The 16,387-nt window shown below is 52.0% G+C and overlaps 4 protein-coding genes across 4 annotated transcripts; 1 reads left to right on the top strand and 3 right to left on the bottom strand.

Annotated features, from left to right (window-relative positions):
- Nucleotides 1–194: 194 nt before the first annotated feature.
- On the bottom strand, nucleotides 195–2,653 carry PV10_03432 (uncharacterized protein). The gene is made up of 2 exons (XM_016367882.1): nucleotides 1,535–2,653; nucleotides 195–1,477 (listed from the first exon to the last, which is right to left on the bottom strand). The coding sequence occupies exons 1-2, from the start codon at nucleotides 1,968–1,970 to the stop codon at nucleotides 681–683; spliced, it is 1,233 nt and encodes a 410-aa protein (XP_016227400.1). The 5' UTR covers nucleotides 1,971–2,653; the 3' UTR covers nucleotides 195–680.
- An 890-nt stretch (nucleotides 2,654–3,543) lies between these two features.
- PV10_03433 (uncharacterized protein) lies at nucleotides 3,544–7,350 on the bottom strand. The gene is made up of 3 exons (XM_016367883.1): nucleotides 5,916–7,350; nucleotides 4,721–5,849; nucleotides 3,544–4,657 (listed from the first exon to the last, which is right to left on the bottom strand). The coding sequence occupies exons 1-3, from the start codon at nucleotides 6,530–6,532 to the stop codon at nucleotides 4,352–4,354; spliced, it is 2,052 nt and encodes a 683-aa protein (XP_016227401.1). The 5' UTR covers nucleotides 6,533–7,350; the 3' UTR covers nucleotides 3,544–4,351.
- A 5,194-nt stretch (nucleotides 7,351–12,544) lies between these two features.
- PV10_03434 (uncharacterized protein) lies at nucleotides 12,545–13,350 on the bottom strand (the record flags this gene model as incomplete). Its single annotated transcript, XM_016367884.1, has 2 exons — nucleotides 12,545–12,812; nucleotides 12,962–13,350. The coding sequence occupies 2 exons, from the start codon at nucleotides 13,348–13,350 to the stop codon at nucleotides 12,545–12,547; spliced, it is 657 nt and encodes a 218-aa protein (XP_016227402.1).
- Nucleotides 13,351–15,763: 2,413 nt separating this feature from the next.
- On the top strand, nucleotides 15,764–16,288 carry PV10_03435 (uncharacterized protein; the record flags this gene model as incomplete). The annotated part of the gene is made up of 1 exon (XM_016367885.1): nucleotides 15,764–16,288. One exon carries the CDS (start codon nucleotides 15,764–15,766, stop codon nucleotides 16,286–16,288), a length of 525 nt encoding a protein of 174 aa, XP_016227403.1.
- Nucleotides 16,289–16,387: the final 99 nt, after the last annotated feature.

Consider the following 16,387-nt stretch of genomic DNA (forward strand, 5'->3'; position numbering starts at 1 on the left):
AAGCAAAACCTGTTATCGGCCAAGCGCCTGCCTCCAATGTCCAGACCCCCAGGAAGGCGCAGAATGACCACGTGCGCACCTTCCCGCACCAGTCTACACCCGCACTTGCACTTGCGCCTGCCTCGGTGGTTATCCTTGGTGCCTGCCGTGGTTCATCTTTATTGGCACAGGGAGTCTGGGGTCTACAACAGGCAGGTACGCTTATTATTGCCAGTACTACTCCGTAGGTACTTACTAAGGTACTGATGAGTGTTGATTGTTCTCCATCCAGCCTCTGTGAGGCTCATTCTGATACCTATCTTCTTCCTCTTCCTCATATTCTTCCACACATCTGTACATTGTTAAAGCAAACCTTAGGTAGCTCAGTAGCCGCCAACTTTTTGTGTCTCTTCTTCGCCTCACCACTTGGCTCTAGTAGACAAGCCGTACTTACTCTCTGGCCCATCTTCCAACACCGACCATCATCCTGGTCGCTAATCCCAGTTGCTTGTTCATAACCCGGCCAGATCATCCGATTGTCTAGGTCATTCGCCAACATGCCACAACTCTGTATAAACTGTAAAAGTCATCGCTAATCAAAACCGTGTCCCATGCATGAATATCGTTACAAGAAGCCTCTGGTCTAAACCAACCCTCGTGGCTTCAGAAGCCTTCCTTCTGCCGCCTCCGCCTCCGAGGTGTTATCGATCATGGCTCTTTGAGTTAGGCGCGTGAGACAGCCTCGTTCTTCCCTGCTCCTTCTTTTGACTGGAGCTTCCATTTTCAACCTCTTCTGGATCCTCCACCAGATCCGTCAGACCAAATGCATTTTGCTCCACGTCGTAATCATGCATCAGCCCCGCGCTTTCCCGGCTCACGTGTCGAATTCCACCCGGGCTAAAGGTCAAACTGCTACTGCGTCGATGAGGGTCGGTGCTTCTCCGCGTTTGCATGCTCAGCCGCGTCGAATACGTCGCCAGCGGGTCGGTGGGGATGCCATCTTCTTCGATTTTGCCATTCAGCAATCGGTGACCGTCGGGGTCTCCGCGCGACAGATTGAGCAAATAGACTCCGGCAAAGATCACCAAAAAGCCACATAGAAGGGAAATCGTATTGACTGCGTCCGTGGTGTTGAAGCCGGAGAAAAGGATGAAGGAGGCGCACAGCGTCGCCGTCGTAAATGTGACATAGTACAACGGGTTGACGATCGAGGTCGAGAACTGGCTCAATGCCTTGTTAAAATAGTTCATCTGAGTCAAGATGCACACCACCGTCACCACCATAAAGACATATGTCGAGGCATGGGTGAATTGATTGTTGCCCGCAAACGTCAACTTCAACGCGATCCCGAACGCCTTAACCGACATGACCGATACTGACCCCACGGTCGAACAGATGGAGATGTAAATCAATGGGTTCTTCTTTCCATAAATCGGGCCTACTTTGTAGATCATGACTGTGGAGAAGATGATGGCGGCTAGACAGTAGATGATGAACCCTGTTGAGATGCGAGTTAGCTCACTGCGAAGAACATCACAAATATCGCCTCTCTTACCTGGTCTCATGGCATAGGACAAGATTTGATCCACTGTCTCAATCTCTTCATCGGGCGGGGAATGGAGCACAATGATGACGGAGCCGAGCAGGCACATGGCACATCCCAGCTTGCCCAAGACGCCCAGCTCCTCATTCAAAAAGTATGCGCCCAGTACCGCTCCGATCAAGACGCTGAGAGCGCCCAAAGGGGTGACTAGGATGGCCGGGGCAAAGGCATAGGCGGCAAAATTGGCTACTTCACCCAGCACCAGTGAAGCTATTCCCGCCCACCACAGGGGGGTTTTCAGGTATGCATATCCATCTCCTTCAAAGCCATGTTGTTCAGCCGCATCGTTCAAGCCCTTTTTCGTAATGACAAAACTGGTCCCTATGGCCAACGTCGATACAATGGCCAGGGCTAGGCCAATATATTTATCTTCTACCATGTCGAACATGTTGAGGATGAGGGGGAGTGTTTGTATGCGCTATCCTAACCGAGCGGATTGAATAGGGTATTCGCGGCAGAGAGATGCACAAGGCAAACTGCGACAACCACGGCAGCAATTCTAGTACTGGTAAATGTGTGAGCCAGCAGGATGCGCCGTAGTTTGAAAGGAGGATGGGGGATTCGATGTGTCTCGGTCGGGCGGTGCAAAAGGGTGAAGCACGGCGCAGGATGAATATTGGAGGCTCGACGATGACTTCAGGTTGGCCGCATCAGTCAACTTGTTTGGCGCGCGGAAATAGTCAAGTGTATAGAGAGTGAGAGACACGTGTATAATCGGGATCGGGATCGTGTCTGTGGTCTGGAAACACTGTGGCCAGAATCGGGCAGCCGTTGTCAGCTGCGATTGTGGGGAGAAGGAGAGGCTCGCGAGGGCGTGGTGATGGATCGGGAATACAAAGAGACTGGACAACAACGAGTGACAATGTCCACAGGAGAAGGACAAGTCCAGTGGCAGTGATAGCGCAGGTATCCGAACAAGTCTAACTGTGGACGCAATGGACAGTACAGTGTGAAGAAAGAGGGATGATGAGTTTGGTCACAGTCTGAGTGAATGATCTGTACAAAGACCAGATGGTGGATCCGATGTGGTAACATTGGAAGCCAGAGTATGTGGACAGTCGAGGTGGCCACGTTCGAAGCCTATCAGGATACACTCTACAGTGCCCGAGGCGCCCCTCGGCCCCATGACTCTCCCCTGTGAAGTCGGCAGCCAGGCCTTGGGATGAAGGATTGGGCCCTGAAAGTGTCACCTAACTAACCCTGGGCAGCCATGGCAATGATCTCCAGGGGTCACTTTTGTGCCCCTGGAAGGCCGCGAGGATCCGTTGCTCAGGCTTTAATTATTCCCTTATCCTCTACGAAACCTCAGCTCGACCCATGCCCTTTTACTTTTCTACATCATATGGATGCCACGTCGAGTCACGAGTGAACTGAATTCGATTCGCTTTACATTGAGATAGGGAGTGGGTTGGGGATTTGCAGCCGCCGTCGCGCCATTACGTGTTTTTACGTTTTTGCCTTTTCTCACAGGAGCTGCGCCTCCACGCGCGTGTCTGGGCTCGAGTGGGCATGACTTGTGGCACAATTTGGGCGTGTGGAAGTCCATGGTGCATGGGGTGTCTCAATTCCCACTTGATTTGGGAGGCTCCACCAAGACTTTTGTGGTTTCATGCATTTATTATCCACAAGGACTACCAAGGGACTTGCAGCAATGTGCCTTTAATAAGGTACCTGAGGACAGGAGGCATACGCATATGCATCCTTATCCCCCTTATCCGTAGGCTCTCAGCCCCGGCTTTGTCTGCGGCTGCGACCCCCCCACTCGACCATCTGCACCGACCATCGACGTCTCTTTAAACACGTCTGGCTGTCGGCTATCGTCTGACTGCCGTAGGTCGTGCATGACAGGTCAGGGGGAACCCTTCGAAACCTGGGACTTGTGATTCGGCCTCCGTCATTATTGACCTACATGCTGGTTGTGTCTATTCCCCGTGATGTTTACAGAACAATAGACTGATGTCTTGATTTGTGGTTAGCCAAACATGTGATTGTTTTTTCTGGCCTACTCTATCAACGCATCTGATTCTACAGTATCCAGTGCTCACTCCCAGCTGGAGCATGTCTAACAATTATCGACTCCTTGGACCTCCCTCCGTCAACGGCGCTGTAGGGTATCATTCCACGGCCAAAAGCACAAATCCCCGTCAAAGACACTGATTCGGGCATCTGTACATGCCTCCCGCGACCGTGCTTCTCTATTGTATCCCAATCTGAGCAAGCGCCTGTCTTCTCTCTGAGTCCGTTGCATCATATCGCCGCCCATCCTGTCGCTGAAAATCACGGTCTTGAATTATCCACTCCTAGGTCATGTGACCAGCCATAACCCCAACGCTGTATCCAAACCCAACTCCGACATAGGTCAAATCAAATCGCCGTCCTTTTAAGATCAAAACTTTTATCACTCCTCGTCGATTCCGACATTGGGAGATGCCCATTTCCAGCCATTCCGCTTGATTGCATCGTCTGAAAAGTATCCTCATTGCCCCATGGCTGGCATGGGACTAGCCATTGCCGGCAAGACAGGACAGACGCGTCTTCTGAGAAGAGCCGTGGGTGTGTAAACCCGGCAATGTAGCATTCTCACGGCCTGGCTGGAGCGTTGAGTACTCCATCACAGCCATTGCGTCATTGGTGAGGGAAACTGCATGGTCGACAACGCGTCGACCATAAATAGTAAGCGATACTCCAGACAATGATCATGTCCAAAGTCTCCAGTAGACTAAAGTCGAGGCCAGGCTCTTGTTGAAAAACCTCGCCTTGGCCATTCTATCACATCATACTCATGTCACCGGAAAGACCGGCTCCCATGTTTCCACCGGTCTTGGCCATCATGTTGGGAATCGCCAACCCGGGGCTCTTGTTGGCGTTGAGCAACTCAGGATTGCACGGAGGAGAGTGAGTCTTGTGGTATTTGAGCCCATTCAAATTTTTGTACCGCTTCTGGCACACGTCGCACTTGTAAGGCTTCTCTTTCTCCATGCCCATGGTGCCGGGGTATGGTTCGGCCGTGTCGGGGTCGACAATCGAAAAGGTTCCGTCGCCGTTCTCGTGCAGTCTCTGACTGTTGTGTCCGTGCTGTGGAAAGAAGGGTCAGGTCAAGCTGAAAAGGGCACTCGGTAAAACAAATGGAATACGTACTGCTTTGTGGTATTTCAACCCGTTTTGGTTCTTGTACGCCTTCTCGCAGCCAATAACGGGACAGCGGAAGGGTTTAGGCTCTTCATTAGACGCACCAGCGTTAGTCATGGTGTCTGGAAGTCCAGCAGCGACTTGTCTCTCACGGATGGTGCGAGCGATGTCGCTATTGGCCCCATACTGCCCGCTTCCTAGCCGACTGGTCGACTGTTGGCCCTGAGTTTGGTTCAAGCCCGGATTGCCGGGGGAGAATAGACGCTTCGCGGGTTCGTCGATACACAAGTCGATCATGTCATTGTTTGGCCCGAAACCGAAATTGCCAAAGCCGTTGGGCATGCCGTTGAAGAGGTTGTTCTGCATCGACATGTCGTTGATGCCCGCCATGATGGATTCGTCCAATTCTCCAGGGGAGCCGGGGGCTGAAGAATCTGGGGTACCGCGGTACGCATTCTGGAGGTCCTGGAACTGCTGCATGGGATTGGCCATCAAGGTCGAAGAGCCGCTGGTCCCTTGAAACGGAGCAGAAACCCGTCCTGAGGCGATGGGGGTGCTGGGTGTGGATTGTCGGTATGTTTGGTGGCCTTGCATCATGCCCGTGTTCAAGAGCGGGATCTGTGGCTGGGCGGGAGAATTAAACGCTGTAGGCGGTGAGGTCTGACCGAGGTTCTGGGTGTACAAATTAGAGGGAGGGGTGTTTTGGTCATCGTTGTCAACATCATCCATTTCCATATCCTCTACGGTGTCCATGTCGGGGATGGTCTGCAAAGTGTTGGCGAAGCCCATGGATCGTTGATTGTGCTGGGAGAAGGTGGGCTGTTGGCCGAAGGGCCGGCCAGCCGTGTTCTGTTGCATATTCTGCTGTCGTTGTTGGGCTTCCTGTTGAACGTTGGCGGCTGTGGTGGCGGCGATGGCGGCTCGAGTATCCGGCATTTGCTGATTGGTGTCGGGGTGAATGGGCTCTTTCTGAGCATGGGCTTCTTCATAGTGCTGCAGCAGATCGTGCAGAGAGGGGAGAGTGAGGCCACAGCAGGAAAAGTCCTTCATGAAGTTGGCTTCTAGCTTGGGCAGGTAGGATGACGAGTGGTAGGAGGGAGAGTTGAGGGCAAAGGGAGAAGTTCCAGCCATAATCATACTGTCACGAGCACTCAGGTCAGTACAGATCGGTTCACAAATGGCGCGGAGGCGAATGGTAACTCACTCTTCTCGAATCCAGCTTCCGACTGAGATGCCTCCCCAGCTCATTCCAGTGCCGCCGATACTCTGGGCCATACTCTCGCGTCTAGGCTGTTGATGAGATAGGTTCTTGGTTGCGATGGGGCGTGCGCCACGCTCGAAGCGAGAGAAGTCATCTGAGGTGGTGGGCGGCATCTGTGGAATGGGCCGATTTAAAGCGGTCTCGGGGATGGGTTGGGCCATGCTTCTTTTCTCGTCGCTGTCAGATCGTTGAAGGGCCGAGGTCAGATTGGAGGGCTGGTTGCCACGTGGGGATGTTGAAGTTTGCCTGGAGAGAATGTTGACGGGGTTGGCGACGTGACCCATTCCCTGACAGGGAGGCGAGGCGCCGAAGGAGGGAAATGAATGATCGTCGAAGTCTGGTTCAAGGCGAGGACTGGGCAGACAGAGGCCAGTGGTGGAGCGGCCGATGTCGATAGGTCTTTTGAACCAAGGCAGAGGGTCCTTGTCGACCTTTCTGGCGAGGACAGGGCCGTTGCCCACCGGAGTGACTGGAGTGGTGTCTCTCGAGGTAAATGAGGAACGGTCACTCGAGGAAGGCGAGTGATGGAGTGGGGGAGGACTCTCTTCGTGATCAAACATGAACTGCGGAGGATGTGGAATGAAAGATGGTGGGAGGATGGATAAGTCCGAGGGGGGGTGAGAAGAGGAGGGTGTTGATGGTGAGGGAGGCGAGCGTAGAGATATGATAATGTTATTGCGACAAAAGAGTCGATTCTCTTTGGCCAGTTGGAGAGACGGATGGGTGGGTGTGACTTAATGAAGGTGCAGGCAAAGCTGTACTGGTAGGCGGCGTAGAGGTGGATGTTCAGAGGGATATGGACCGGGAGATGAAGGGTACGCCTGCAGCGCACGAGGAGGGTCCCTAAAGTAGGTAGGTAATAAAAGTAGGGGACTTGGGGGGGGGGTCCGAGGTGCTGGGGAAGACCTGCTGGGAATCGGCACACCGGGGGGCGTTGGAGGGATGTGGTCAATTGCAGTTTGGGAGGTTAGAAGCTTGGCAGGCAGAGTGTAACTAGAGGGGAAACCGTCCAGTAGAGTTTGGGTCGACTAGAGTCCAAGGACGAGTCCGCGTCGACAAGTGGGCAAGTGGGTTAGGCGGTGACGGTGTGGGGCGTGTGGTGGGCGCTCAAAGAGTTCGGCGATGGGGATGCTTCACCTGTCAAATCGTCTCAGCGGAACCAGGATTATGTACGGAATATGACGAGGAAGGCTGACGAGGAGTTACGGAGGGAGGCGGGGGGCGTAGGTATGTACTGTAGGTGGTCACGTTGGTCAAGTCTAGAAACCTTGGTAGGTTTGTTTAGGGACGAGCTCGTCGACATCCAGCATGCGAGTAGAATGATATGAAGAATGGTCTGATAGGAAGGGGTTTGGGAGAGAGGGAGAGAAGATGAGACTCGGGACAATGCTAGATCTAATAATATGGAGGTGATCAATAGTCATTATGATGGATGATGGTGATGGTGGTGACAGCGGTACTGGGGGGTGGCCATACCGAGTCGATTGAGCACCGGCACTGCACCCGGGAACCTCCCATTTGTGATCCAGATAGCCGAAAGAGAGTCTTGAAAGACACTGGACAGGCCCCTCGGCCCTACTGGATGCCTACGGCCTGAATGACAGGCAAATAACCATCTAACTCCTCGGCCATGTTTCCTCAATGGTGCTAACTCTAGAGGAGTCCATGTCTCTACACACGCACGGGTGTCAGGTGTTCAACAGGCGATTGTTGGGTTGAGGATTGTCGATTAGTGTTCCATGAACCTCCAGTACATCACAAGGCGGATGTTTCGATATTGGTGGGTGCAAGATGGCTTCCGAATCGGGCGTGCTTCGCCCTTTGGCCCAGTTTGCTGACTCTTGATGAGTCTGAGCTCCAAGCATGGATGCAAATGACTGGGTCATTGGGATGCTTGTCAGCGGTAGCGCAAGGCCGGGGGCCACCTAGCGGCCCATTATTCCCTAGCGGCAGCGGGTCTGGCTAAGCGTAAAGGGCCCGGTAGAACTCGGATTCTAAGTGGACATATGGACAATAATACCTAGGCATATGCACCGATGCGTCGGTAGTAATAATCATTTTAATAATTCATGGATCATGTCACTTACAATTGCTACTACACTGATTGAGAAACTCGATCGACAGCCAAGTTGGGAGTTGTGGACATTGGATAGGAGGCCAGACCTGGGTCGCCCCGGTGCTGTACTGAGTACCAGGTAGGTACCTAGGTAGTCATGGGGGGGTGCGTAGGCTGCGTGGTTGCCTACGAATGTGGGTGTCTTCCTGACATGAGCCCCAAAACGCCCTGGCCGAAAGCCCCGACGCCACGAGGCATGCCCATGCATCCCACAGGCTCCGGGGTTTTGAGGCGACAGGTGTGTCTCGAGTCGACCCCAGCCTAATTCCCCCTCCGACATCACAAGTGCAAATATGCTTTCGTGTAGCCAACCATAAGACGTGCCAGTGAAAGCATGAGGAACTGCTCATGTTGATCACTCGGCGATAGCTCGTGAACGTGATGCAATAAGAAATGGGCCAGTTGAATTGGAATCTCGATCCAGGTTCTTAACATGTGTTCCAGGGAGGCGCCAAGCTAGGGACCTACGCTCGCTGGAGCCCCATCAACAAGTACCTAATCCTTCAAGCAGGTATGTTTCTCGTACCTAGGTAGGGTAGCTACACATGTACTCGAGACAGCTGCTCGAGCTGCAAATTAGCCAGACACGCCAGGTACAGCCTCACAGCCTGTTAGTCACCAGCGAGGCAATAATGCCATTCCCGACGTCACTCAGCACTTGGCCATGGACTGGGAAACCACAGAAACACAAAATGAACGATGTCATTCAGGCTTGAGGTGACATCCAGGCTAGGCGTGGCGTCCGGGCCAACCCCCGGGACGTTCACTCCGACATGTGCCTACTGGGGTCAGTCATAAGTATCCTCGACCGTGACCGTGCTAGGGCCGAGCGGCCGTGTAGAGCCTACCCCCATCAGGAAGGGTGATCCTCTACCAGATTACGAACGTCGTGTCGATGCTACAGCGCTTCATGAGAAATAACGAAATCACACGTCTCACGTCTGAAGAAGCCCGATCTGTAATATGCTGCCACTTGCGGCTTGTCAGCGTCGTCCGGCCCTACCACCCTACTGGCCTCTAGTTCACGGACAACTTGGTTAGTTGTTGGTAGGAAATTGTGTTTTTGCAAGTCGCGGACTTGAGCATTAAGTTTGGGCCCGAGACGGTCCACCAACAATAATGCCTTCATAAGAATTCGGACCATTTAGTGCCTTGGGTCGGTGGACGGGCGGCTCTAAGCGCAAGCAACCCCGAGTCCCAATGTCTCTCCGTCGACGCCCCGAGTTGCTCCTCAGGTGTGTCAGGTTAGGAAGATTCGGAATTGGTAACTGGGAGAGTGCTGCGTATGCACATGGAAGCCAGGGAGCCCATGCAGCCATCCGCCTCGTTTAACTTAAAGTGTGTCTATGCGTTCAGTAGCTCTGGGTTGCTGGTCTGGGCATTATGCAGGGCAATCCAAGGCCTGACATGAGCCAGCGTCAACTTTTTTTTCCCAAAACAAAATTCAGTGACCAGTTGTGGTTGTATTTCGACAAAGGTACATACCAACGTAGATTTGTCGGCGCAAGTATGATCCAATGATCCATCACCATGCCTTTCAGGTGACCTGTGTTTCACAATGTCAGATTCGATGCCACCCTTGTCCACATTCCACGTCTCCCTGGCCCTCAGAACCGGGGTGACGCCGCTTCCAAGTAGCATCCAGCTGCCCGGGTCTGCTCCACAGCTTCTGGAAGCCAACAGTTACAAGCCTCCCCCTTTGAATCCCGTCTTTGATGCCTCACATCTAACGACTCACGCGGTGATCCACCAAATAGGTACTATCGACTTTGGTGGCCAGGTGTCGACTCCTTGTTCAGCTTGGACAATGTCGAACCTCAGACTTGGATTGCAGACCGAAATCGCAGTCTACATTGCAAACTCGAACTCCTGTGCTCAGACATGGCCTGCCTTAATACATTGGTTGTGATTGGTTTAGGTCTCCGAGTCCAGTAGCGTTGTTTGACTTATTACTGTCCCTCAACGACAGCCTTATGGAGTAAGTAGTTAAATCTTGCTCTGACTATTATTGATGAACGATTCGTGATATTCAACATGTGCTCCCGTTGGTTGTTGTACGTAGATACTTCATGGCTTCCGCCGGGACCCAAGACCTTGCCGTGGGCCCATCACCCCATCGCCACATGGGCCTCTCCTCGAAATTCTCGATTTCTCGTGATTGACTTCTTCAAAGATGGTCTACTTGACGGACAACCGACACTAAAGCTGAAGCCGTGTGTTAGTATTGCCTATTCCATCAAAGTCCAACCCGCCTCCTGTCATATTTCCCAATCTCCATCTCGGGCGCTTGCAAGCCCATGGGAATTCCTAAATCGAGTAATGCCCAGACCGGAATTCACCCTGGCGACTCAGTCTTGTAGTTTTTATGACTAAAAAGTGCCGCATCTTGGGGATTCGGTGTTGAGAAACCCGGCCTGTAGCAACACTCGCATTGGACAAGTTCAACCTCATCTCCCAAACTGCTGGGCCAACGCCACATTGTTCTTCGGTGGATAGGCCAGAAACAGGATCACATAGCCGTGGCCACACGCCCTGCGGCCTGCCTCGTGGCCAGTTGTTCGCCATCGACATGAGGTGGCAGATGAACCTGACAATTTGCTCAGGTGCCAAAATCGGAGTGCAAGCCGAGATCTGGACAAAAGCTTGGTCCAAGTAAACCTCAACGAGTCAGAGCCAGGGCCATGGCTGGTTCACCACCCAGCAATCCAGGCACCCCGGTCTTCTCCTGTTCTCTCCGTCTACTTTTATTAGTAGTACTCCGTAGTGGTGGCCTCCGGGCCTCGGGAAGCTCGTACATCTTTCAATCTCGGATATGAATTTTCCGCACCATTCGACACCACCTGCTCGAGGGCCTTTGGGTTTCGGTGGACCCGTGACGAGGCACCCACTATGGGCATTCGTGTGCCCTAACAACTATGAGGATGCCAACCTCCCAGTCCCAACAACATGGCGAATAAGGCTGAGCAACCTCCCGGCGTTAGCCGACATCTCTCCCAGACATGCGGTGGCGGTGGCAGCGGTCTCTGGCCATTTGCCCGTTGTCCTTCGGTTGGTGAGATTGCCACGAGTCCATGACGTTAATGTTCATCAGGATCTCAATAGCCATAGCTGAATCTACGAAGGTCTGTGTCGCGTGCCTCGCTAACACATTCATCTTTTACACAATTGGCCACCCAAGCCAACAGCTGAACCATCTGCGTAGTACTTCACATTGATCCCGAATCTTGGTACAATCTTGCATGCTTGTTGCTCGTGGCCATCCCGTGGGGACAGATCTGGTCAGCAAAGCGAATCGGCATACAATTCATTGGTGATGTTATACTTTATCCCCTGGCTGATACCCATATATGTAATTATGTGTTTGCCGTTGCCGCCTTCGGTGATATTTCGATCCTCCTACCACCAGGGATTTTCAGCCTCTGCTGATCATGACGATGGTATTCATCCATCACAGAATCAATCATCCCTGAGAGAATGCCGTTGTCCTTCCCGTCTTTCTTGATTGGACCCTGCGCCTACCTGAAGCTTCTTCGTTGACATGCATACGCGATGTTGCACAGAGCTGACACTTGTTGATCCCAGCCCTGACTCGAGGACGTCGACTCGTCGTGTGAATCTTGAGTTTGGACGTTCAACACCTTGGTGCCGCGAACATCCCACACCAACCATCGAGATAACTGGCCCGCTATACGTCGATCAGTACCCTGCTGCATCTTGATCGTCTGGTCACGCTGGTGTAAGGCATGCTGTAGCATGTGAGCATTCAACCCAGCCAGGCGTAAGCTTTGCTGCGATCACCACCGTTGACATCAGGCCTCCACCAGTTATTGGTTAAGGCACCTGTCATTGCACTTTACGACAACGCCGGCGACTCTTTACTCCCATGTAATATGGCTAGTGCTATGTCTAGTGATATGTCTATTCAAGACACGGACTAGACCGATTTCATTCAATGATTGACCTGTTCCTGCTGCTACATACAATGTCACATGACCTCAAAATACCTTGGAGCAAATATCCTGCCGATATCATTTGCCGCCTTGGTATCTGTGTTGCACTTGGGCCATTGCCCTTGAGGTTTTGGCCCATGGCGCGATGATGACACAAGTGCTTTTGTTCGCCTCAGCCAACAATATCAATCTTGTGCTCTCAAGGTGAGCCCACCCCTCGACTCAACGTTCTACCCTCTCACTTCGAACCGCCGACCAACAACGATACATATGCAAAAATCAACTCATCTACCGTGATGAAAGAGAGTGTATTGGACGTTATCATATACCGACTCACTCCCCGCTCTTGGCACATCGCTTGCTGTTCCCCATCTCTGCATGGCATGTCACCGGGTTTGTTTCCTGCAGTGCCCTGGTCCTATCGAAGCTTTTTGGTCTGCATTGTCAAGACTCGTGAAGTCGCTGTGGCAGCGTATAGGTAGGACGTGCATAACCAGCCAATCCAATCATGGTTTCATGATAAGGCTGTCACCTTCCTCCTCGCCCACTGAGTTGGCCGAGAAACTGTCTCTTTGAAGACGTGGTGTTGTGGCAGGGCCCGACTCGATGTGGCCAGGGCCGGACGGGGCTGCAATGTGAGCAGGGCCTGAGAATGGCTCACGGACTAGACTGATGTCGAGCTGATGGTGGCAGTGAGGACAACATTCTACCAGCATGCGACGATATTCGAGATACTGTCGAGACTTGTACAGCACGAGGGCAGCGTGGACGATACTAGATACAGGAACCGACTGTCAGCCAACAAACTTAATGATGATCGTAGGTACTTTTATGCTCTCATGTATGCTCTTGCTTGGCCTCATCCTGCCAACTCGACAGCGAGCCCAGTACATGCGGGCAAGTGAGGATGTGAAGAAACTTACCCAGCAACCAGGGCTCCTGCAGAAGCATACGAATGGATCAAAATCAAATTATCTCCCCTCCAGCCGTAATTGTCATTGACCAGATCGATCATGACAACGACATACATGATGAAGAAAGCCACAGTGCCGACGACCTCAATGGCCATTCCAGGCAAAAACGGCAAGACCGCCTCATCATTTTTGAGTCGGAGGCGAGACGATGTCGACCGGCCCAAGATAGACACAATGTTGAAGATGATTGAGATGGCAAAGACCGTTCCAAGTACGACAAACACTGCTCGTAATCCAATGAAGCTCAGAACGATTGCCACTATATTGTTGAGAAGGACGATGAATCGGATGCCATCTTCAATGTTGGGAGCATTGATCACGCCAATGGAGGACTTCATCTTGACAGCAACGGGTGGTTTAGATGTCGATATGAATCCTGATATGCTAGGATGAGATAGAGAGAGAGATAGACAAATACACAACAGATCGTTCCGAGAAGTGATACCTTGGGAAATAAGGCCCTTTTAATCACTACACCCAACCACGGTGCATAACAGGCTTTTGGTACCTACTATGCTTATATTCCAGCTCTCTTCCGCCAACAAGTCACCAACTCGACGTGCTTTGGCCTGCGAATCCCGACACACATGGTCCTGGGCTGTGCTTGTTAGTGAAACACTGCTGCCTGCGAGTAGACGTGGTGGACAACAAAGGCCGCGAATACTGGCGTGACTGGGCCCCTTGAACCTGCAGAATCCTCCACGTCCTGCTTCTCTCATTGGTTCCGTGAGCTGAGAGCCCTGCCAACGGCTCATAACAATAATATCTAGACCATGTTCAGTAAAGACGTTATCCGCTGGTCTCTGCTTACTCCGTATGTGTCCAATCAGCCCACGTCAGCATTGATACGTGGACATGTACTGTATAGACTTATCATCTTTACAGTCCCGACGTTTGGTGCAGACGCACGTTCCCCGCCAAAAAAAATCCTGGTCATACACGCTCACAAATAAGACAAGGGCTTGCTTGAATAAGCCACGATAAGTAGGTATATTGATGTTTGCTTGGAGCCTAAAGGTCAACCGTTTAGTACGCGGGCCACTCATCGCTTGAAATGCCACAAGATCCTGTGATGGCAATGCGTATCAAGTCGAAGATACAGATTGGAAAAAGCCCCTCCACGCCCATCCAGGCGCCAGTAGTGACCTTGTTTTATTATTAGGTACTACAAATACGGATAGTACGGAGGTCCATACTCCATAGGCAAATTATTATTAGCGCGAATGTCCAAGATCTACGCTAGATTCAATAAGGGTAAGTACGCCAAGGCTGCGGACTGTATAGCACTCGTATCATTCGAGACCTAAAGATTACTTCTGTACCTATAAGTGCCTAGGTACGGGCGCTGAAGCTAGTATTGTATTGAAAATATAGAGTATAGACTAGACTTCTCTCGTCGTATCCTTCCTAGGAGGACCTGGCACTTATCACTATACCGCCTTAGGACTAAGCTAGAAACTTCCGCGCTAATCATGATTTACCCACGTACCTCCGTATGTACGGAGTACCTCTGTAAAGTTCAAGTGACGTCCCCCGTACCCCGCCTATCTGATACAATAATGCTAACGCTCTCACGCCAGCAGCAACTATACCGAGGCTTTGACAAACAAATTGCAAAGAGAACAAAAGATGCAGGGAAACGTAGCGCCGACTTTGGCGGCTGGTATCGCCGCTTTTGGAAGTAGAATTGCCTCTATACCAAGACGCTAATGTGGTCGCCTAGATTGGTTTCCTCATCTAGACGGACTTTATGAGTCTAAAACAGTCCCTCTCAGAAACAACCAGAGAATCGTTGAGAAACTCAAAGAAGGAACACATGGGCATGTTTGACCGTACCATTCCAGCATGCTGCCTCGAGGACGCGTAGGGGCGATCGCTAATAAAGGGAGCAAGATCAGTGAGATGCGAGCTGGAGTCTGAGAAGTGTTCGGCAATGAGAGACAGAACTGATGTTGTCCTTGGTTTGATCGTGAATTTTTATCTACTTCGAACAACTTGTATTTAGCGTTCAAGGTTAAAGCTTCGCTATCTGATTTGATGTCGTCGCGTAGAGAAGCTCACATGTTGGTGGCAAAGAACGCAAGGAGAAGACTCATCGAGATCACGTGATCTAGAGAATGATATTCTGTCGGCTAGTGATGTAGGCTATCAGTTTACTCGACACCTCAACAGGCATCCTGGTGGTGGTTGGCAACGCCATGTTTGGCGGGCACTTTTTGACCTATGGCGCTTTCGTCATTATCGTGATCGCTTTCAAGCTTTGCGGTCAGTCTCTTGAAATTGCTTCAAATTTTCCACAGCTGGCGGACCAGTATCTTTAGGGAGCGCTGCTTGCACCACCATCTACCTACCTAAGGTAGTCAACGGTTACTGGCTTACATGACGGCAATTTTCGCCTGGGGTGAGTGCCTTGCGTCCTCGAAGGCGGTTGTGCTCATGGGGCTCCTCCACGATTCCCATCTGTGAGCATCAGCTAACAATAACTCACAGCTTCGGTCGTGTGTATCGTTTTCGCAGCCCGTTCCGCTGTGACAACGTTCCCCTTCCAACTGGTTGCTATCGACCCCCAGAGCGTGGTGAATGAGTAGTGGCACGGAATCCTGACATTCGAGGCCTTCAGTCCACTCGCCGCCCTATTCAATCTTTACAAACGGCTCCTTCCAGCAATTGGCAAGACTGACTTGCTCTTCTCGGTGATCGTACGCCTTTTGCATGCTTGGGGTGCTGTTGCCAAATGTACATATTCGCAAGATGGAAAGAGCGTCCCAGCGATGGAAGGAGCAGCACCGCGCGCCATCTCCTACCTGGCTACCGGCATCTCCTCACTTCATCTTTTCCTCTCCTCAAAGACTGCGTTTTGGGCTCGTAGCAATGGATTCTAATCACCTGTGGCCAGCAGGCGGCATTATTGCCACACTTTTGTCTCCCTTTGGGCCAGCTATGGGCGACAGGCTGGTTGGGTGGTTGTGGAGGATGTTTGGGGGTGAGGGTACGCCTTCTAGCCAGCGGGAGGTGGTGCCAGAGGTCGGTGTGAATGCTGGTGCTGCTACGATGATTCGTGATGCTGTGCGTGCGGGTATTGAGGAAGGTCTTGCGACCGACGGCAGAGTCTCCCAACTGACTGAGGACGTGCGCAGACAGCGTGAGCAGATTCAACATCTGGCCGCTGAAAACGAGCGTCTTCGGAATGACGTTCGGAGTCTTCGGAATGACATTCGAAGTCTTCAAGCCAGCACCTATACTATCACAAGCACCATCACGCGTCATGCTGGCTGACTGTGGTGTAGGCCCACCACTGGGGGATACCAGTGGCGGTCGGGATTCAACTCTCGGCCGCACCAGCGTCGGGCTTGCACTTCTACGCAGTGCTGGTGA

This window comes from Exophiala mesophila, assembly GCF_000836275.1.
Source record: "Exophiala mesophila strain CBS 40295 unplaced genomic scaffold supercont1.2, whole genome shotgun sequence".
NCBI classification, from domain to species: Eukaryota; Fungi; Ascomycota; class Eurotiomycetes; order Chaetothyriales; family Herpotrichiellaceae; genus Exophiala; species Exophiala mesophila.

What these genes read in the sequence shown, in the direction of transcription:
- PV10_03432 (XM_016367882.1), bottom strand. Translation starts at nt 1,970, where the DNA reads ATGTTCGACATGGTAGAAGATAAATATATTGGCCTAGCCCTGGCCATT. An exon ending in GTCCTATGCCATGAGACCAG is followed by an intron (nt 1,478 to 1,534) that starts GTAAGAGAGGCG and finishes GCATCTCAACAG; the next exon opens with GGTTCATCATCTACTGTCTA.
- PV10_03433 (XM_016367883.1), bottom strand. Translation starts at nt 6,532, where the DNA reads ATGTTTGATCACGAAGAGAGTCCTCCCCCACTCCATCACTCGCCTTCC. An exon ending in GGAAGCTGGATTCGAGAAGA is followed by an intron (nt 5,850 to 5,915) that starts GTGAGTTACCAT and finishes TGCTCGTGACAG; the next exon opens with TATGATTATGGCTGGAACTT. An exon ending in GGTTGAAATACCACAAAGCA is followed by an intron (nt 4,658 to 4,720) that starts GTACGTATTCCA and finishes TTCTTTCCACAG; the next exon opens with CACGGACACAACAGTCAGAG.